The sequence below is a fragment of the Rhamphochromis longiceps genome, linkage group LG23, assembly GCF_057381845.1.
Source record: "Rhamphochromis longiceps isolate RC_006_pf linkage group LG23, R_longiceps_female_GT1.1, whole genome shotgun sequence".
NCBI lineage: Eukaryota > Metazoa > Chordata > Actinopteri > Cichliformes > Cichlidae > Rhamphochromis > Rhamphochromis longiceps.
In genome coordinates this window covers 14,477,123-14,499,123 of record NC_140578.1, presented here as the reverse complement: position 1 = coordinate 14,499,123, position 22,001 = coordinate 14,477,123, and the positions used below count along the sequence as shown (strand labels likewise).

Genomic DNA, 22,001 nt, shown 5'->3' with positions numbered 1-22,001 from the left:
AGCTATCATTACAGCATGAACCCTGGGCTGCCAACAGTGGAGCCCTGGGCTCATCTGCTCTGAATCAATCAAACTAAGTTCTGCACTGGAGGACTTTTTTTCTCTTTTTTTCAATCAGGTCATTTTGATTCTCCCTTATCTCATTTTCATAATTATGCTTGTCCCTTCTCTAATGGAGTGAAAATGCTCTACCTCCTGAAGCTTTACATGGTCAAGTCTGAATATTAAAACCGTGCGGCAACCTTGAACGTCTGACCTTGCTTTAGAACTTTGTGACAATAAAATGCTTTTTTTGTTTTTCAGCGGCAAGCAAAAGCCTCTGTGAGCAATCCGAAAGATTAGAATTTGTTCCCTGCTGCGCTTGTTAATAACGCCTCGTTAATAGAGAAGGATGAGACAAGAACAAAATAACTTCGGCAATTTATTGTTTATGAGAAGGTGTTAGATGTGGAGTTATGTGTCTGCGAAACACCCTCATTCACACTTAAATTGCTGGCGTCTGCTGTAAATCAAGGCAGTGAAATTGGATGACGGAGAGAAGGCTGGCTGCAGCCAATGACAAATTCTCCCTATCTCAAACACAGCTGACATCTTAGAGCTGTGATCAAGTGGAATGATCAAAGGCATTCAGTACTGCATTTAGAGGTACTGCGTGTGTGTGAGCGTGAGAACGGGGTGACAGTGTCAGGAGGTTTATTTAATGTCAGACCGAGACTTTATACTCGTTTCATACAAACTCGTCGTGTTTGCGCACTCGTGGTCAAAACTGTGACTGCCATAAAGAGGAATTCTGAATGTATTTGTCACTTCTGCTTGAATTTACAGTTCATCTGACAATGTTGGTACTGGTAATTGGTAGTTTTATTGATGCAATGTCTGTGTGGGCAAGCACTAAAAATAGTTTGACAGCAATTTCAAGAGCACACAGGCTGTTAATCAGCTTGAGGGGTGATGTTGTTAGCAGCTGCTTAGTCCCATCTGTGATATGAGCACTCTTTGTGTTAGAGTATTGATTTGATTTTTTTTAATGTATGCACCTTTCCTAATTATCGTATATGGAGTGTGTGACAACAATGCAGCAGTATTAGAATTTGTTCAACTTTGAACTTTTGCCAATCACCCGTGACAACAGCTTGAACTGACAGCTAATTAGACTTATTTCGCAGCTCCCAGTCCTTATAGCACTCACTGATGAGCATACTTCTTAATATTAATGAGAGCATGTTGGAAAACACAATTTATATGCTACCATACACTGTATTTCTTTATTTATAGGAAGATATCACCACAGAATAAATAAAATATCACAAAATTTTACAGAAACCAGACCTACAAAAACCAATCGGACTGTGTCATATTCCCAGTAATTATTCTTTTCTAAAATGTAGTTTATTAAATAGTTTCTGACACATAAACTGCAAATAAGAGCTGAGAGCTTCTACACACATACCGTGCGTTTTGGATCACTGTCAGATGCTTTGTCATGTGGCCATTGGAGGAACTGCAGTTTTTACTTTGACGTAGGCGTCATTTTCTAGCTGTTTGATTTTCATAAATCTTCATCAAGATAACATTTTCTTTATTTCACATGTTATTTTATTGTCATGTTGAATGTGGAGTGCCATTTTGTTATGAAAGTTTCTTGTACTACTCCGAAAAAGCAGCAGTCATGCTGTGTACTGTAGGGCTGTAGGCATTTTATTGTGATGTAGGGTATAGCTAGGAGAGTGAAACCAGAGTTTCAGTGCAAACTCCTTTAAAATAGTAACATTAGTAATAATAGTTGTTATACTTTTTTTTTTATTGTGCTCCAATGTTGGGAAGGCTTGCTAAGGTGGCTGGAGTTGGGGACATTTGCTTCAGAAGTTTATCAGTGCCTTCAGAACTGTCATAAGATAAAGGTGATCATGAAGAACAATTACACATTGATTTGCTGTGAGGCCTCTCTCTCATTGGATCACTGGAATCCAAAAATTCAATGTTTTTCATTTAATTTGTCACCAATTTTGAAATGGTTTTATTTTGCAAACACAGTCATAGTTACTCTATTTATTCAATACTTTTTAGTGTATATTTATTTTTTCATGTATATTTAGTGACCGTTATGTATAGTATATATTTTGTATAGCATGTACAGGTTTTACAAAATGTTGGTCAATGGAAGTTGGAACTTACGTGCATTAGATGAAATACTGTCCTTCATTAAAAAAAAATAAAAATGTGGAGAATTAAGATTTCAGTTGAGCTGTAGTGTAACATAATAGCATAAATGTGTATCAACTGCACCGATCAGTTTCTTGTCAAAATTCTTGAAAGGTTCAATTTGCAGATCCAGAGCTAAAGTTTAACCGAGAGTGAACTTTTTGTCTCCGGTGGAGAAATTCAAACAAAATCTTACACAAAGACAACCTGTAAGTCACGTTATTCATCATTAAAGACGATAAAACAGATCAAAGAGTAGATGAATCGAGCTTTTCAACTTTTAACAAGCAGAGCAGGTAGGGTATTACTTCCCACTGTCCGTGGCACCCAATCCTAGCACAATGGGGAAACGAGCCTGACAACTGAGCATAAGGCAGAGAAGATTATGTGGAGTTCATAGGTCACAGTTCTTTAATGCGCAAACCCTCCAGAATACCTTTTTATTGCTGTCTGGGAGAAAGCGAAAGCCTCGGTTTAATGCGACAGAACTGAGGTCCTCATCGGTGTTAAAATATGCAAAGCAGTACATGCTAACATTAACCAGTGCCTACATTATTTATCCTCCTGAAAAGTGTTTTATCAGCACTAGGCCTGCTTTACTTCACTTTAAAATATTCAAATTAGAGCAGAACTAAAATATCCACCTTGCAAAAATCAGCGCTTTTTAACTCTGGATTTGAAAATTAAGCTCACAATTCTCATATATTTGGTTAAAATACAGTTTGGTGCATTGCAAATTCTGTAGCACCGCAGTTATTAAAGGAATTGCCGAAGGCTCAGCGCTCCACAATAATCAATAGTTTTCCCTCTGAAATACAGTCAAGTACTGACAACTGTTCACGTTTTTCACAAAGTTAAAGTTTGACTTTAGACTGAAGTGGAGCTGAAACGAAGTCACACAGTAAAAATGTCTCTAATGATCATTTTTGTGAAATATTTGGACGCCAACATTACTTCATGAAACCAAGGCTGCATTTTTAAAATTATGTTCCACTTTGGGCACTTGGGCTTCAAATCCACTTCATAGTGTATGTTAGGTAAGAGAGCTGCGTGAGAAACATAACAAATGAACATATTAATTTCTCAAAAGTTACTTAGCGTTCATTTCTTAGACTTTGGTGTTTGATTCTTCCCCTGATGTGGTCTTTATTTACATGGCAGGGGGTTTTAGAGGGAGAGGGAAAAGCTTTTACTGTGGTTTACGTTGGCCATGTATCATTGGGCTTACTAAAAACTAAAGAGCTGCTTTGCTTTTTAGCACTCAGTCTCCCCCTCCACGCTCTTTATTCCCTAACACCCATCGCAAATTTGGTCTGGTATGTGACTGCTAATTTATCCTTTCAATGTATGATATCCTGTCATCTCCTCATTTGTCCCTGAGTGTTTCTAATCTGAGATAATCCCAGTCAAATCCTTTGATTGTGTGTTTGGACCAGATCCATCTCTAAAGAAGCAATTTAATGGGCTTCATGGCACTTGGTGTAAAGTCATTTATCTAGTGGATTGGATGTGAATGCTTGTTTTAATAAGTGCTCTTCATGAATAGTAGGAGACGTGCCATTTAATTAGGCAGAGTGTAGACCTAGCTCATCCTCACAACTTCTCCAATGTGTTTTATTTTTTTCCATATATATATTTTTATTACTATTTCTGAAGCTGAGTGCTTCGTTATAACAGGTATGAGACTCTTCAGATTTCTGTATAAAGAAATAAACTGTGTGATCTGGTGTTTTAAAACACGGCTGCACGATTTAAACTATATAAACGCTGGTAAGAAAAATCGTCTTTTTGCCAAACATATTCCAGACATTTAGGAGCCAAGAATGCATTAACGTCATCTGACAACACCCCAGACTACTTGTTTTCTACCAGGTTTAGACTGGGAAAGTAGAAATAAGAAAAGGTGAGCTATAAACGATTTAAGTTTTATTATTTCTTCTTGATTCAAGTTGGGAAGAGTTGGATCGTGTCTGCATCTTGCAGTGAATATTTGGATGTTCTGTATCACGTCGTGCTTTGTCTGGTACTTGTCCTGCTGACCTTTCATTCATACATTATGAAATAAGCAGTTATAAAACCTTTACTAACACACTGACAACTAGCTCATTTTATAATGAGTTTTTGCTTCTCATTCATTTGATGTGCTTCTTAACTTGAAATGTTATAACCTTGCATTTACTTGCTTCTACCCAGAGACACTGACAGATAAACTGAAAATCTTTATTCCCTTGTGTCTGTGACAGCTGTAACATTTTGTGTGTGTTTCATGGCCTGGCCTCACTTTCAAAAAGGAAACTGCAGGAGATCTATCAAAATGCAGCAGTAAAGGGACAAGTAAATGTCACAAACTGCTGGTGAGGAACTTTCCATCGATGAATGTGTTCCGACACAATGCAGAAAGACGTGTGGGGAAATTCCAGAACCTGTTAATCATTTCCCAGCAGGGACTGTACACGACGGTTTGTTGCAACTCTGGTGTTTTTTGGAAAAAGTCTCATCCACTTCATGCTCCTCCCTCACCATGAAACAATGCTCACTGTAAATCATTTTACTCTAAACAAGCAAACAGACAAGCACCTTTGTGCTGTGTGAGTCATCACTTTATCGCCAGCAGCATCTGTTTTTTAGACCTTCTTGAAAGCAACACAATGAAATCCAGCGGAGAGCCCCCCTCTCCAGCTCTCTCTCTCTCTTCCGCTTTCTCTCTCCCCTTTTTTTCTTTCATGTGGCTTCCTGTCGTGACGTGCTGCAGCTCACGGCTGTAATTGGCTGCTCACTTTCACAACTTCCGTTCAAACAAAAACACAGCTTATCAGCTGACCGAGTGCAGCAGCAGAAAGTGGAGCTATGCTGTGCTAAATTTCTGTTCTGACATGTCAATTCGTCTCTAAATGTTCATCCGTCTTCAGCGAGGGAAAAAAGAGGAATGCCAACAGGAAGTAGAGCAACTTGCTGGTATCTGAAAACAGTCAGAGGAGAGTGGAAGGAGTTGTTTCTCAACACAGAGTGAGACATGGGCTCCGAGTACCGACCTCTGTCTCCGGCAGAGTCATGTAGAAGCTTGTTTATAGGTATGTGCTTGACGTTTGATGATATGTTACAATTTTCAGTTTATGTGTTCAAACAGAAATGATAGATTGGCTTTTTTTCTTGGAAATGAAATGAAACAGCTGGCTGTCCATTTCTGACAGCCAGATGTTTCAGAACAGAAACCACAGCCTGTGTCATTGGGCTGTTTCTTCCAGGGAGGGAGTCTATGTGCTGTTGTCAAAGCACGCTGGCACAAAGCGCATATTTGAACACATTCATACAAGTTTTTATAACCAAGTTATCAAAGTTACCTTTAAAGATAATACGTTCAGGTTGTTTAAAAAAACAGTTGGTCTCAGTCTGCATCACTGTGTGAGGTAGCATAACGTAAACAGCATCAGCAGACTAAGTATACTTTATTTCTGGCATCTACCACAAAACAATCAACCTGGTACGCAAAAATCCCACTTGCTTTATACAGGACTTTACCCACACCTGAACCTCGTTAGTCTCTACCATTGAAAGAAATAGGTCAGACCAAACAATACAATTCTAAACAAAGAACAGGAATAAGATTATGCATGAAACTGACAAACACATTTACTCAGCTAAATGGTTTGAAAAGTAAAACACTACATACAATACAACTCAAAAGGCTACTTTAAAGAAAATAAACAATACTAAACAAAATGAAAAACCCTTCATTTGGTTGCACCCAGTGATGCGCGCAGTGACCTCATGACCCTATATAAACAGGAAGTACTGAGGCGGCCCTTCCCATATACTTGCCTTAAATACAGGACCTGAATAAATGGACAAACATGGTAAGTATAACCGAAGAAACATAATTTACCAGACATTTGCCTGTGAACAGAAGAAAATTCAAGTGACCTGATGGTTAGCAGTGTTTGCTTTAAAAAACATGTGCATGGATGTAATGGATGTAACTACTGCTACCACAAACAAACCCGGGATAGTGTGTTAAGCAAAGTTACACCAGCAATGTCTAAATTAAAGCATTATGGCTGACTGTAAAATAACAAGGAAATACATTATCAATATGGTCAAGGGACCAGTGGTAAATGAGCATGTAGCATGTAAAGCTTGTTTTCTTGGTTTAAACATTATAAGAAATCTATCATCACTTTGTCCTAAGCTAAACACAAAAATAAAGTGCAGATTCATTTTTTATAGCTAACTGACAGTGACTAACCAATGCAATTCTCTAAGCTTTATATATGTATGATACACACATATATGATGTGCTGTTTGCATATAAGTGTGTGAAACAAAGTCAGGATCTGCCTTTGTCTCTGTCCTGCTCTGACATCAGATTCAAATGTTTGAAGCAGCAAGAACATGAATTTCATTCTTCTGTTATCAGACTTTTGGAGATAAGTTTTCTAATTTGCCGGAAAAAGCAAATGAAAAACAAATAAAGAGCTTAAATATCATTGACATTTAATAATAAGCTATTATTATTAAATGTCAGTGGGCAGCTTCTTAAGGTCACAGTGAGGAGATTTAAATCAGGTCCTTCACATCGATTTGATTGCTCAAAAGTCTACGTCAGTTAGCATTTATATGGGAGTATAGAGGTGTAGTGGGCAAATTCACTGAAAGGCTGCCTTCTGTATAACTACAGTGGATGTTGTGCTTGATTTCTCTTTTACCAAATTTGGAGGAGTTGCAGTTGAGAAAATGTATTTGAACAACAGCAGAGCCAAAGTTTTATGGCTGTTTTTTAAATTTTACATACCTCGAAGCATCAGTGGTTATTGACTGTTGTGATATTTTTTTTTTAGTTTTCTTTTGAGTTTTAGTTTTGATATTGATTTGGTTTCACTTTTGCTTGTTTCGGTAAGTGTTTACTGTTTGAAAATGGCGAGCTGTCATTGGTTTCACTTTTACTTTTAAAATTCAGAACCCATAATATATTTCAAGCACAGCATTTGACTCAGTCATGTAGACATCCCACCTCACTGAACAAAGCCTCCTTGCACTGGTTGTGTTGAGGAATTTGTCTAAATTTAAAAATGTAAATATAAATGTTAACCAAAATGCTTTTTCCCACCTAATTTTAGTTTTTGGTTTAGTTTAACTTAACTATGGCCACACCCAGTTTGCACCCATTTAGCAGTGTTGGAAACGACACTGCAAAATGAATTTATCATTGAATTTTTATTACCAGAGTCCAACAGCCAGTAATTATTACACTATGTGAGGTGGTGGTCTTCCCATTGCAAAGATTTTGGTTTTACCTGTCTTAGGCCAGTCATAAAACACTACAATGTCAGGTGTTTAAGGACGATACAGTGTTTTTAGGTGTGCATAAATGCACTCTGTGTTTGATGTATAATGGATATTATACTGTATATTGCAATTACCTACAAATAGACCTAAATGCTGAGAAAAGTCATTGAGCTCTTGTCCAGTATTAGTAATATTTTCTCTCATTTTCAGACTTTGGTCACATTTTCAGTAATTAAAGAGAAAAATGTCGAATTTACACTTGTTTAGTAAAACACCACTAACTTCCATCTAGAGGTGCTCTAGGTCTGCACTTGGAAGTTGCGATGGTCGTGGTGTTAGCTTACAAGTTCCCCAACCCCCATCGCAACCCCCCCTAACCATTGTAGCCAGATGGCTGTCACACAGGCGGTTCCTCGCCCAGACCATGCTGATTTCCCATCATTCTTTTGTTAATGAGGTCGTTAGCAATGCAGTGGACAATTAAATTATCCCAATCTGGCATTTTCCTCATTTGTTTACTTTGTAGTGCACTGTACAGTGTTTCAACCTCGAGTAACACTGCTCAGTTTGCCTCTGTTGACATTATGGTTTCCATCCTTCTGTCGTTTTCTCTCAGGTTTCATGTGTGATGCTGAGCAGCGGTGAATTAAAACATCACTGACATGCCTTGCAACTGAAGCTGGTTTCACAGTCAAGTAGCATAAACAGAGCTTTTGACAGAGTGTTGGTACTTTCTGCTTTGTGATAAGATCATCACCCTGTATGGAAGCGCACAGCTGAGAGCTGCTGCTGCTGTACAGAGCAAGTTTTGTTGGCTGTTAAATCGTGCAGAGAGGAGGACTTCAGCCAGTTAGTGGAGCACCCACCTTCATGTGAAACTCTGCTGAACGCTGACACCACTGACAGTTAATTATGGGAGTCACAGATCACGCAGACGTTCCAGCTCGACTACGATTGACACACTGCATGTTTACATCTCTGTTGTAATGTTGTTTTCTAGTTATTTTCCCAGCAGTAGTGCTGTTATTTAGCTCCAGAAGTGCCCCAGGGCTTGCCATAATGATCGTAAAAGCAGCACAGATTCGGGGGAGTGAAATGTTAAAAAGGACTTGTGCGTATAATTGGTGAACCTGCCATCACAGTAACTTTGGCAATATTTTTGGTCAGGCTGTTGAATCACTCAGACTGCCTGTTAGCTAGATTGTCATTCTCTATAGGTATGTCTGTACATGGCTCCATTATTTTCTGCAAACTCTTCAGCACATACAAACTTATTTTGACAGTGACTGAAAACCAACTAAACTTGCTATACTGTTAGGAAGGCAGACTAAAGGCGAGCAAACAGATGAATGTTGACATACTAGTATGTGGAAAGTGTGTCAGTGGAAGCAGTAGGCCAGTTGCTTGCTGTCAATAACAGCGAGTTAAAGCAAGCAGCTAAACACCAGACATTTATCTCGAAGTGCCAGCTTTGGGACTGAATCAAAAATAAAAGTTTAGGGTTTCCTCCTTTACACAGCCTGTCTCAGAGATCTTAATGCAAAGTGAAATATATGCATGGTCAGTAATAAAATCTGCTTACGCAGATCGTGATGGGTTGCATTAAAGACTCTTCCTTTGATTAAAAGATTTTTCATCTGAGGATAGATTTTCACCTGAAGCAATGCAGATCAGCGAGAGGCCCAAAAGAGACAGGAGCTTCTGAGGCAGCAGTTCATCCTCCTATCAGGCGAGAGCACAGATGACAGCTAGCCCTCGCTGCCGTCTCTCAGTGTTTTTCTGGGATGAAACCAGCGGACCTGGCTTCTAGCTACTGTCCAATATTTAGCTTCAAAGCTGCTGCTTGGGAATCATCACTGACGGACGGTCCTGGCGAAGTGTGCTGTTAAATCAGAGGTGCTGGTTGCAGCACAATGGGGCCTAAAGCGCTGGATGGATGTTGTGGCTAACCCCAGCCTAGGGCCAGGACCGCATGTCTGGCAGCTCGCACATGATGTATTCTTCTCTACTTTTATGCCCACCCCTAATTGAACCGGGACGGATCATTTTACTGCGAGACTTTAGGCTTTGCTTCAGCTGTGCGCTCAAAGCAGCTGTTAGGAGTTTTGATGGCAGCAGATGAAGTGTTGTTGTTAACAATTAGCAGCTCCTGACCTTTCTTTACATCCTGTTGCTTAACACAGTCTTGCATGAGGACCGAAGCAATGGAAATTTGGGGTTTTAGAATGTGTGGTACTAACCTCGGCACTACAGGGGGCAAAACACCACCTTAGCTTAGATTAACGTATATTTCCACAACTTTGTTGTATATGTACAATGACAATAAAGGGCTATTCTATTCTATATAAGGGTCGGTTCAGATTTCAGATTGTAAGGACCCGTGGTTGTTGCAAACATATATATATAACATATGAACATAGCAGTTAAGATACATTCACAAATGAAATTATTATTTTTCACCAAGAAGGAATCAAAGTTAGAAGATGAGCCTGCTATCAAAATATAGGGTAAAACGAGTCCTTCCATATCCTGCCTATTGCACATGATGATGCAAACCCTGAAAGTTTACCTAAAATACATTTTTTCAAGTTTTCTCCAGTGAGTTGTGAGATCAAACAATCAGGGTACCAATGCTTGTTTCTGTTCCTCTACGTCATAGAGATTAAACTGGTGCAGTTTTGCTGTTGAAGCTATGAGGTATTCCATGACAGTGATGCTCAGGGTTGGTCAGAAAGAAAAATGCAAGAAACAAAACAAATGTGACGCTTGGTGTAAAATCGATCTGGTTTTAGAAGCCCTGAAAATTTCATGTCATGAGTTATGATGCAGAAAGAAATACAGGAAAATGCTACATTTTGACCCACCTTTACGTACCTTGGGGACATGTAACTTGAAACATATTTGCAGTATGAAAGGAATATTACGCATGGCTTCATTTATTATACTTGAGTTACTACACAAAAACAACATCAGCTGATTCTGATGGGGTCAGGTGGGAGGGATCGGGTTTTCGTGAAATGACCCGTGAATGTTTTACGTGGTATAATCACACTTATAGCTACAGCTGCATCGGGATTTTTATAGTGACAGGAGGTTATGCAAAAGATGCCAGACTCACAGAGTTGTCACCTGACTGCAATTAATGGAGTTTTTAGCATGTGTGAGCTCATTATTTTGGTTTTATGCCTCAGTGCTCTCATGCGCATTGCTGCCAATAGGAAAATAGTGGAAAAAAAACCTCCCTTATCCCCAGTGTATGCTAACTGCCCAGCCCCAAACTGCAGACAGATTTAGCAGCTAGCTGGTGAATTTTGTGGAACATTTAAAAACTGAAATGTTTCTCCAGATATTTCTTTCAGTAGTTCTTCAAGGTGAGTGTATTCTTTTTTCAACTTCAGCCCGGTTTTCCAGCAGTGCTAATATTGTTAGTTCTGAAAGTGGCCAGTGTTCACCTTCTGTATACTTTTAAGCTAAAATCAGTTTTTTTAAATGAATTTTTTAGGCTAAATGTGGCTTTGATGCAATGTGAAAACTTCCAAACTGACTTTTGAATGAGAATTACTCTTACCTTTTGTTTTTGTTATTTGCACGCACTAGTTGAACTTTGTAAAAGCTGCTCTAACTGAATAGTGTCATCATGGTAAACCCAGTGAACCCAGTTCATGCTTAAAATCCAGTTTACTGTGTAGAAATACAGGTTTAAATAGATTGTCCCTTTAATGTTCCCTTAATGACTAAATAGAAAACAACATTGTTGTTGTTTTTCATCTCTTTATTGAGTTGGATTTGATGTATTTTCTGTACTTTCTATATTGTCTCTAGCTTATCAAAAATAATCCAAAGTTCAGAGGTAAGCCACCAGGACGTTTGATAAAGGCCTGTCAGTTGACTCTTCTACCACCTAACATGCACACATTGGTATGACAATGTTTTACGTCCTGAGAATTCTCAAAGTTGAAAACGCCCAGACTGCTTTTGACTGCCGACTGTGGGGCAACCAATCTGTAGAATAACTTTGTAAAGCTTTTATTGTTTTAGAAAGAAGCTGCCGTTTTTCTACCAACTAAATATACGTATACTTAAACGCTGATACAGGGAGTGCAGAATTATTAGGCAAGTTGTATTTTTGAGGAATAATTTTATTATTGAACAACAACCATGTTCTCAATGAACCCAAAAAACTCATTAATATCAAAGCTGAATGTTTTTGGAAGTAGTTTTTAGTTTGTTTTTAGTTTTAGCTATTTTAGGGGGATATCTGTGTGTGCAGGTGACTATTACTGTGCATAATTATTAGGCAACTTAACAAAAAACAAATATATACCCATTTCAATTATTTATTTTTACCAGTGAAACCAATATAACATCTCCACATTCACAAATATACATTTCTGACATTCAAAAACAAAACAACAACAAATCAGCGACCAATATAGCCACCTTTCTTTGCAAGGACACTCAAAAGCCTGCCATCCATGGATTCTGTCAGTGTTTTGATCTGTTCACCATCAACATTGCGTGCAGCAATCTGACATTTGATGATGGACCACAGGTTCTCAATGGGGTTCAGATCAGGTGAACAAGGAGGCCATGTCATTAGTTTTTCTTCTTTTATACCCTTTCTTGCCAGCCACGCTGTGGAGTACTTGGACGCGTGTGATGGAGCATTGTCCTGCATGAAAATCATGTTTTTCTTGAAGGATGCAGACTTCTTCCTGTACCACTGCTTGAAGAAGGTGTCTTCCAGAAACTGGCAGTAGGACTGGGAGTTGAGCTTGACTCCATCCTCAACCCGAAAAGGCCCCACAAGCTCATCTTTGATGATACCAGCCCAAACCAGTACTCCACCTCCACCTTGCTGGCGTCTGAGTCGGACTGGAGCTCTCTGCCCTTTACCAATCCAGCCACGGGCCCGTCCATCTGGCCCATCAAGACTCACTCTCATTTCATCAGTCCATAAAACCTTAGAAAAATCAGTCTTGAGATATTTCTTGGCCCAGTCTTGACGTTTCAGCTTGTGTGTCTTGTTCAGTGGTGGTCGTCTTTCAGCCTTTCTTACCTTGGCCATGTCTCTGAGTATTGCACACCTTGTGCTTTTGGGCACTCCAGTGATGTTGCAGCTCTGAAATATGGCCAAACTGGTGGCAAATGGTATCTTGGCAGCTGCACGCTTGACTTTTCTCAGTTCATGGGCAGTTATTTTGCGCCTTGGTTTTTCCACACGCTTCTTGCGACCCGGTTGACTTTTTTGAATGAAACGCTTGATTGTTCGATGATCACGCTTCAGAAGCTTTGCAATTTTGAGACTGCTGCATCCCTCTGCAAGATATCTCACTATTTTTGACTTTTCTGAGCCTGTCAAGTCCTTCTTTTGACCCATTTTGCCAAAGGAAAGGAAGTTGCCTAATAATTATGCACACCTGATATAGGGTGTTGATGTCATTAGACCACACCCCTTCTCATTACAGAGATGCACATCACCTAATATGCTTAATTGGTAGTAGGCTTTCGAGCCTATACAGCTTGGAGTAAGACAACATGCATGAATAGGATGATGTGGACAAAATACTCATTTGCCAAATAATTCTGCACTCCCTGTACAGTTGAAGCTTTTTAAAGTTCACAGTTAACTCTTACTCCTTATTGGCTGCCCCTCGAAAGCAGACAGTTGTGTCTGACCATATTAGGATATCTGCTAACACTGACATCATGCAAAAAACTCTCTGAAACTTCATATTTATAGCAGTCTCAATCCTGAACTTTTAACTAACAGGGATGACTTGTAAATATTCGGACCTCATTATCTGAAACTGTGGCCGTATTTAATGTGAGCATGCACTATTTTAATAGTTTATATGTGGCAGAAAATAATGAAAAAGCATCATAAGCCCACATTCCCTTCTCTGCGTTCCCACTGGGAATAACATGAATGTCTAATGCTCTGTGGAACCGTACTGTGTGTGTTGAAAGGGAAATAAGTATCGCTATACATGGATGAATATTTGATATGAATCTTAACGCGAATCAGGGATTAGCCTTTGATCCAATGTGAAACCATTCATAATCTCCATCTTCTGCTCGTCTTCCACAGAGACATCAGAGTGCTTTATATGCAGGGATGGTGAACTTAAAGCCAGTGACCCGCTGAGGAATTTCTGCGACTGCAAGAATTTACTTGCCCATCACGTGTGTCTGTCCACATGGATCCAGAGGGTAAGACAGACTTTCCATGTAGGGAACTGTGATATTTTTGAATTGCCATCAGCTGTTTGTTAAAGTGTAAGCGGTGAAATGTCTGTGCTGGTTTTCCAAAATTGACTAAATGTATTTGCCGTCTCGCCTTATTGAGACAAAACATTGCTTGCCTAATGAGCTACCTTTCAAATAGAAATACCAATTAGTTTTAATGAGGGTTGCTAACAATGGTGACGCGTCATCGTTATACAGTTGAAACACGGAGGCCAAGACAGTGAGAAGTACCTCTTAATGGACTGGCTGAAATCCAGGAAGCTATCAAGTGCCCAGCACAGGTCACCTACCACAGAGGAGCTCATTAACATCTGTAGTCCTTCTTGAACCAGCAGTTGTACTAACACATTGGTCGGGGAGCCGGTGTTTTTGGACTGCACCTCCCAAAAGCTCACTTTACACTCTTCTCAGTTGATAAAATCTAAGGTTCCGTAGGTGGCATACATTTCTCTTTCTGTTCAGTCATGGAGCTTCTTTCTGCTCATGCTAATTACTCTTCCACCATTAATTCCCAACAAACTGCTGCTGCTGTCGCTGCCAGAAATTGGATTGCCAGAATGTATAATTACCGCTGTGTACCAAGTATTTTCCCAGAAATAAAAGATAAAAGCTAAAAAGCGAGTGAAGAGGTGTGTTGATGTGAAAATGTAAATTCAGCAGCGGACTTTAACACCTCAGCTGCAGTCTTTCACAGAAGTAAAAAACCTTCTCTGTATGCAAATGAGTTTTTATGTCACAGGACATGAAAGTGCACTTTACGAGCTTGTTACTTTGCTTGGACAGATGCACTGATGCGCTGTTCAGTTTTACATAATGTGATCACTGTACAACTGCCTTAAAGGGCGTCATACAGCAGTAATCACAATATGACTCTAAAAGTACTGGTTGTTAGCTCTGAGAATCGTAGCAGACGGCACTGTGAAAGTTAAAGCTCTAATTTAATGTTTGAAGTGAAAAACAGATTGAATGGCTATGTGTTGTGTGTAATGACTCTCTCTTAGGCTAGGAGCTGTGGTTTTATAATGTAGCATTTTTAGCGCTTCCATTTAGCTGTCTTACCAACCTTGTAGCAGCAGGTAGCTCTGATAAACCCCCTGAACGTCACCAACATGCAGACTGACAGTTTTAGGAAAAAGCTGGTAAATATATTTAAGCATTTAGCAGTTAAAGAGCCACATTTTCCTAAACTGTGGGTGGCAACTAGGGGCTGCTTTTGCTAGTCAGCTAATCAGTTAAACAAAGTATTCTTACTTTATTAAGATGGTATGATGCCACGCACCATTAACAGGGTCTGCAGCCCCCACAGACGGCTTTAATGGGAAGTTGTAAATGAGCGCGGTGGAAAGTAAGCAGACAGCTGTGCAAATCGGTGCAGTGCTGCAGTATTTGGATTTCAAAAGTGAACATAACCATTTGACTGAAACATTCCATAAACTACATCCTGCGCAGGCGTGTGGATGCTAGTCTGCAGTAAGACAAGGCAACTAACAGCTAACGTTAGCCACACAAAATAATCTGATGCACACAAATTGATGAGTGATGCATTTCAGGAAAAAGTATATTTTGTGTAGGGACGACATCACCATGGCAACCATGAGCACAATGATGCGGACCGTTTTTTATAACTAAACTTAAGTTAAATATGTAAGTTTAACCTTGTCATGAAGTTCTGTCACCATTAGGGATGCTCCCAAAAACAACAACAACAAAAAAAAGCAGAAGATAATTTCAATAAATTAGAAAGTCAAACGGTGGAAAAAAATCTTCCTAAAATGTTCCACGTTTTCTGCTTTTTCAAATAAAATCTATTCTCAAGTTGAATAAATACACACACGGACAACTATAAAGACTACACAGTTGCATGGTGGGAAATGTAGTAGGCTTCAGTCTGTGTGGCGTTTACGCCTTCTAGAGAGTTAAATGTGAGGATGTGTCGGCACAAATTTCAACCATCTGATTTCGGATTTGACTGTAGAGCCAAAGAGCAAATAAACTGAAAAGTAATTTCATCTGTGTCACTAATGCACATTTGGATAGTGCTTGATTCCATTTGAGGTATAAACAAATTCCAGCTGTATATAAATGCATCAAGATCTAATTCTGCATCATAATGTATGCACTTCACAGCATACTGATGCTTGTAGATTAATCAAAGAAAAATGTGCGTAAGCTTGTTGTGTCGTCCACTCCAGAGAGCTTTGGGTCTCTTTGGATACTCCACAAGTGGTAGACAACATGCTACAGCAGACCTTTCATCTGCACCACCCAGCTGTCAGAGTGAAGAGCCTCTTCCATTAAGTGTGTGTCTTCCCACTATACAATTATATACAGACATACACACAGGCTTATGAAACGGGCATGCTACACACTCTGGGATGAGTGTGTGTGCCGAGTACTTTTAACGTGAGTGTGTGTGTGTGTGTGTGTGTGTGAGAGAGAGAGAGAAGCAGACACAGAGAGAGGGGGGAACATGCATCCATTTAGAGTGCTCAGGGTTGGGAGCCCCTTTCCCTTTTTACGGAACAGAAATCAGCAATTGACCTGTCACTTTTGCTCTGATAGCCATCTCTGGAAAGCAGGTCATGCACATATGTCTAAAGTGCCTCTTAACCGCATTTTATGAAGCCAGAAAATGTAATCCAATAATGATTTGACTTGAGAGAGACAGAGCTAGCCAGCTGGGAGTGATAGCATGCACAGTTACCACTCCTCTAAAAGCAGCTTGTACGGGGAGGGGGAAAAAAAAAAATCCACGTCCTTATTTAATTTCAGCCACAACAGTATCACACAGATGTTGTCACTAAAGAGTGGGCACGCAGAATTCAAACACGGCGAAACACCACTGGCATTCATTTCAGCTGTTGATACATACTTCAGCATGTTTGCAGCAGAGGACTGTCTGAGTGATTATCGTCTCCACTGAGGCAAAACATACGCTATCTTTTTTTAGGGCTGCCTCATTTGGCTCCCTCCCCCTTCTCCTCCTCCTCCTCCTCTTCACTCAGGTTCCTAAAGACAAATAGCATGGCACAGAACTAATTAGTAACCAGGAACTAGTTAGGAGATGCCCTTTGAAAAACATGTCCTGAGGCAGGATTTAAATATAGGGACAGAGTCAGTGACTGAGTGTGCCTGGGAGATCCCGGCCTCCAGGCACGGCAGCACTTTGACCTCTGACCCTCATTATAGGGAGTGCATTCCTAGAGGGGTGAAACCCCTCAAAGCACGAAGTACAAGGGCATGAGTAGACTGTATAGCACCAGCTGAGTGTGGACTGGTGTGAGCACTGCCTGCCCACTCACTGACAGCTTGAGTACTTGACTAGGATCTCTACAGATAAATTCTTATTTTTTTTATCCATCTGGTTTCATTATATTGAGGTTAATCAGAAAAAAAATGCTCTTTAGAATTTGTAATTCCAACCGTTTGAAAAAACGCAGAGGAAAAAAGAAGTCACGCTGAATAGTTAAATATAGAACCAATTCAATGGAGAATGTGTGAAGTGATGAAAAACATAATGAGATGTGCAGAAAATGAGTTTAGTTTCTGACGTACGTTAGATATGTTTCTCATTTGTGATAAATTTGTTTGGGTGCATGACTATGTCTCCTTTTAATTGCGAGTTAAGCGTCTAACCCTCTTCTCTCCCTTTCACTCTCATTGGCTGACATCTCTGCAAACAGACCTGGTTTACATTCATCAAACCAACACTTGCAGCAATCAGGCCACAGTGCCAGGGGCAATGGTCCTCTTTATAAAATCACATTGCCTAATAGCAGTGTTCTATAATTATATGCCATTAACATCTATCAAAATGTGCTCCTGCATGCCATGCATGTTAGTGGTTTGTGTACGCACAAATGCTTTTCTTGTTATTAGCGTGTTTAGCGAGCGAGCACCAGCTTAAAGATTGTTAAACATGTTACTGGATGCGTGCTTCTGTCATATGAAGTGATGCATTTAGTCTAAGCGTTAAATACGCGCACGTGTTCATGCTATTTATTGTAGTTAGAGGAGGCCTCGTGTGCAAACCAGCCAAAAAAAAACACAATCAGTAAAACAACAAGAGTGCGGTGTCTGAAATATTGCTTTCGGTTTGATGTGTTTTTTGAGTTTTGTGAAATATTGATGTTTCATATTTTGTTGTTTTGTCAAAGGTTGTTTTCTGATCCTTTGTGTTTTTAATGCATTTTTTGAATTGTGTTCTCTCCTTTGTCCTTGTGTCTTGTGAAATGCTTTTGTTAGTGTTATTTTTACGATTTGTGTTTTTTTTTTTTTATACAGTGTTGGTTTTCTGTATGATTTTTTTTTGGCTAATGCTTATTTAAAAAAAAAAAGAAGTTGTGTTTTTGCTCCTCAAGGCCACCATACTATAAAGGCTTTTAAGCAATTTAATTAAATTAGCATTGTTATGCATAGTGCACCTTTGGGTTTAAAATAGTGCACCATTTCCCCAACAAACTTAATTAGTTTATTGATCAAAACAACAAACAAATGATTCGTTGTTCATGCGTGTCATTCAGGAACTTTGGAGCCGCTGTTTTCACGGCTCATTGTCACTAAATTACTTTTAAATATCCTTTTCCTTACAGGGATGTGGGAGTGAAGACAGAGCGCGATGCATCATCTGCAAGGCCAAGGTAAGTGTATCGACGAGCATGTGTGTTTTGAAAAGGGGGCCGTGATATCAAATTCAGTGAGATATCTGGTTATGTCTCATTCTTTTAATCTTTACTGTGTGAAATGTAGATGGTGCACATTTAAACAAACCCCAGTTAAGCCATTAAACAGTGTCTGCATCTCACAAGCAGATTTAAAGAGAGCAGATCTATAATACTAATGAGCAATCAGGTCTTTGTTTTGCTCTGTGATTTAGCTGATTTGCCAGCAGTTGTGTTGCTTATGAGCTGTAAGCTGTCTTTTATTCCTTATTATTGCAGCCGAACACTCGCTGCGGAAAAGGAGGGCGAAACATTATAATATTTGGCAGAGGATACAAGCCATGTAATGACAAAATCTGTATTCATTTCGTGAGCAGAAATTAATCATGCTTTCCTGTGTTACATTCCTAATGCAAATTTTCTGTCAACACATTGTGTCTCGTGTTTGTGAGTTTATTCGTTTGAAACGGCGGAGCTGATGTGTCATCACAGATGGGCCTGCATGCTGGAGAAGGTGGCCGCATTACTAACCATCTCAGATTAGGAAGTATGCCGTTGATGTGTTGTATGTATTCATGCTTGTGTCGTGGGTCAAAGCATCACAAGCTGGCTCTTGAGTGTTTTATTCATTGTTTGCTCTCCAGTGTCGGATTCGCTGTCTGGTCCTGTGTGTACGTATGGGAAGGATCCACTCTGTGGGAGAAAATGTCACAGTAACTTTGACGACGACCTTTCAGGTGTCGAAGATATTTTAAACATGAAATCGTGCGAGTGCACATCCACAGTCTCACTCTGAGCAAATTAAATGAAACATTTAGCTTGGGGTGGAAGTCTCGAGTGTGTGTCGTTGCCACTGTGGGGCTAAAAAAACAGTGAGATGTTGTTTTTTGGCAGCGGGGTGATGAGTATGTTTTTAAGGTCTTTTCATGGGTTTCACGTAAAAGAAGATGATAATCTAATAAGGCTGGTTTAAGAATTGTGTTCTTATTTCTTTTGTTTTTCTCCTTAAAAATGAGCATTTCTTGCTTCTGAACGAGGAATTCTCATTGAAGCATTTTCGAGCTGAGATTGTATATGAAGATGGTCGATGTCGACGGGCTGTCACCCTACTCTGGTAAAGCGATTTCTAACAAACTGCAGTTGTGGTATTGAGGTCCTATTTTTGCTGGAAAGTCCCTTGAATGAAGAACTCTTAGAGTAACTGCTAATGTTTCTGATTTTAGGTGTTGTGCTCCTGACTCACCAGCTAAAGCAAAATTATCTTGTCAGTTCAGCTGGCCTTCAAAAGTCAAACTAACTTTCTAAACAGAAGAAAAAAGAAAAGAAGAAAAAAGCAAAATCCCTCAGAGTCTCAGTTAGTGCAGTTTGCTGCAGAGCAACTTTCTTGGAGGTTGGAGAGAGGTGACAAATCACAAGGTGCCAAAAAAGGAGCCGTCCTTTATGTTCTTATGTCTAATTTCAAAGGTCTGCAGATGCCTCCAGGTGTACTTCATTCAATCAGCAATGTTGCAGTTTTTGGCATCAAATAACTAATCAAACACAAGACTGACTTGAGGAAAATGAACATTAGAACAAACATAAAAGTACTCAGTATCACAGAAACCATATTTGTCCCAATGCCTTTTAGCTTTCAAAGGGTCGAATTCTGCCATTTTTTTTTTTTTACAAAAGGTGTCCTCTGTCATCAGCAGTATTACATGCCGGGAGCAAACTGTACACTTTTTGCAGTGTGTATTTGGAGATTGGCAAGGTGGCAGTGCCATAAATTCTATGACTATTAACCAGGCAATGGCTGTTTAAGTCCCATTTGGGAGCTCTGCGTTTTTCACTCACTGTTTACTCTGACTTTCACTCCCTGGTCAAAGAAACACGGCACTTAAAGACCAAGTGTCCTTATTTTCCGACTTGTCAGTGTTGCTGTGGCACCAACAACAGGGGAACTTCTCCTTTCTGACCTATTTAAACATGCTGATTCATACACTTTCAATTACATTTTCATTTCAGTTTATCCTTTAGCACAAATCCTGCTGCTCTGTTGTCCTACAGATATAATCATGCACCTGACTGTGGGGCTGTGAGTTACCGATTTGCTGTATAAAATGAAGTCGCCATGATATATAAAGAGAAGTTATGGAAGCACTACTGCGAGCTGTCACACTACCCTGCAGACTATCACCTGACTGTAATAATGTAATCCAGTGTTGAGGCCATTTTCATTACTTTCCTTCTTCCCTGACAGTATCTGGCTGCAGGCAAACGCATTTTTTTAGGTGTTACAACCATCCCTCCCCTTCTTTTAGCTACGAGGGGACATTTCTCGCACTTCTGCAGCATCTCCAACTGACTGTTGCATTTGTCCTCGCCTATTGTACCGATGGCATCATTGTCAATTATTAATGCCGAGGAGTAAGTGTCTGAGAGACATCCCACTGAGAGACCAAACAGCCACGAACAGGGGTTAGTGGCAGGGCCAGGGAGTGCTGCGAGTGGCAGCTGCACCATTTAGAGAGTGATTGTTGGGAAGCTCCTACTATATATTGATATGAACTCTGCTACAGTAAGTTAATGCATCAGTATAATAACATTTTAATGTCTGCAGTGGCATGGGCATTTAATATTTGTCCACAGAGAGATGTATATGTAGATCTGCAATGACTCTAATGATGGTGATAATCATTTTGTCCTGCGCAGCTATCGCTCTATAATGCATTACTGCAATCACCCTTGGTTAACATTAAGAGGCTTTAGCCATTACGACTTTGAGCGAGCAGTGCTCATCATAGTCTCCGATTCAATGCGCCAGCCATTTCATTTTGCATCTTTATTTTTATTCTTCAAGCTTCTTTTTCCTGTATGTTGTTTTCCCCTTATTGCAACGGGGTCTCAAATGTGGGCCATTTGTATGAGTTATGCTAATTTGTTGGGGCAATGAATGCATTAATTTCATTAGCACATGGCCTCAAAGCAATAATTACCAGAGTAGGTGTGTCAGAAGCAATCATGTTAAAATTTGCCAGTTAATTATTAAGATTTTGTTCTGAGGGACCTGAATTTGACATGAGTCGCCGAGGGAAAAAAAAAAGAGAGGAGAAAGTTAATGCATTCCAGTGGCCGAGGCTAGCTGCTTGTTGTTGAACACAGTGGGGGTGTCTGCGACATTGTGGGCCTACTGGCACGATTTTTTGCATGTTGACAGCTCACATTCTGGACTAATTACCAGAAATAGCAGAGGGTTAGCTGGTGCTTGGTCAATCCAGGAGGGTGTAATTTTAAAGAAAAGGAGGTCCGGTAGTTCCAGGCCGTCTAATGGCCCCTGCTCCGTCAGATTGCAGTCCAGTGTAGATGATATTGGTCATGACTTGTGATGAACAGATTCACAGCTCACTTCGTTGGTCCTAAATTGGATCAGGAATATATATTTGCAGCTTCACTGTGGCAGTAGTGATCTGTTGGGGTGTTACAAGGCTTTGTAACAGTAAAGTATAACAGCTTTATTACAGCATGTGAATAATACAGGGTAACAAAGGCAAATAATATTTCTGTGTATGTGGATGCCTTAAATCAGTAGTATGAAGCTTCTTAATAGCTTTGATTGTGTTGATTATA

At 39.8% G+C, this 22,001-nt stretch overlaps 1 protein-coding gene across 1 annotated transcript in view; it reads left to right on the top strand.

The window, feature by feature from the left end:
* The first annotated feature begins 4,979 nt into the window (after positions 1–4,979).
* The window catches only part of LOC146641473 (uncharacterized), an 84,682-nt gene continuing 67,660 nt past the window's right edge, over positions 4,980–22,001 (top strand). Inside the window, exons 1-3 of the mRNA XM_085399335.1 lie at positions 4,980–5,273; positions 13,577–13,698; positions 18,327–18,374. Of these exons, the coding sequence (XP_085255461.1) occupies positions 5,216–5,273; positions 13,577–13,698; positions 18,327–18,374 (228 nt within the window). The 5' untranslated portion in view covers positions 4,980–5,215. The remainder of the gene's footprint in view (positions 5,274–13,576; positions 13,699–18,326; positions 18,375–22,001) is intronic.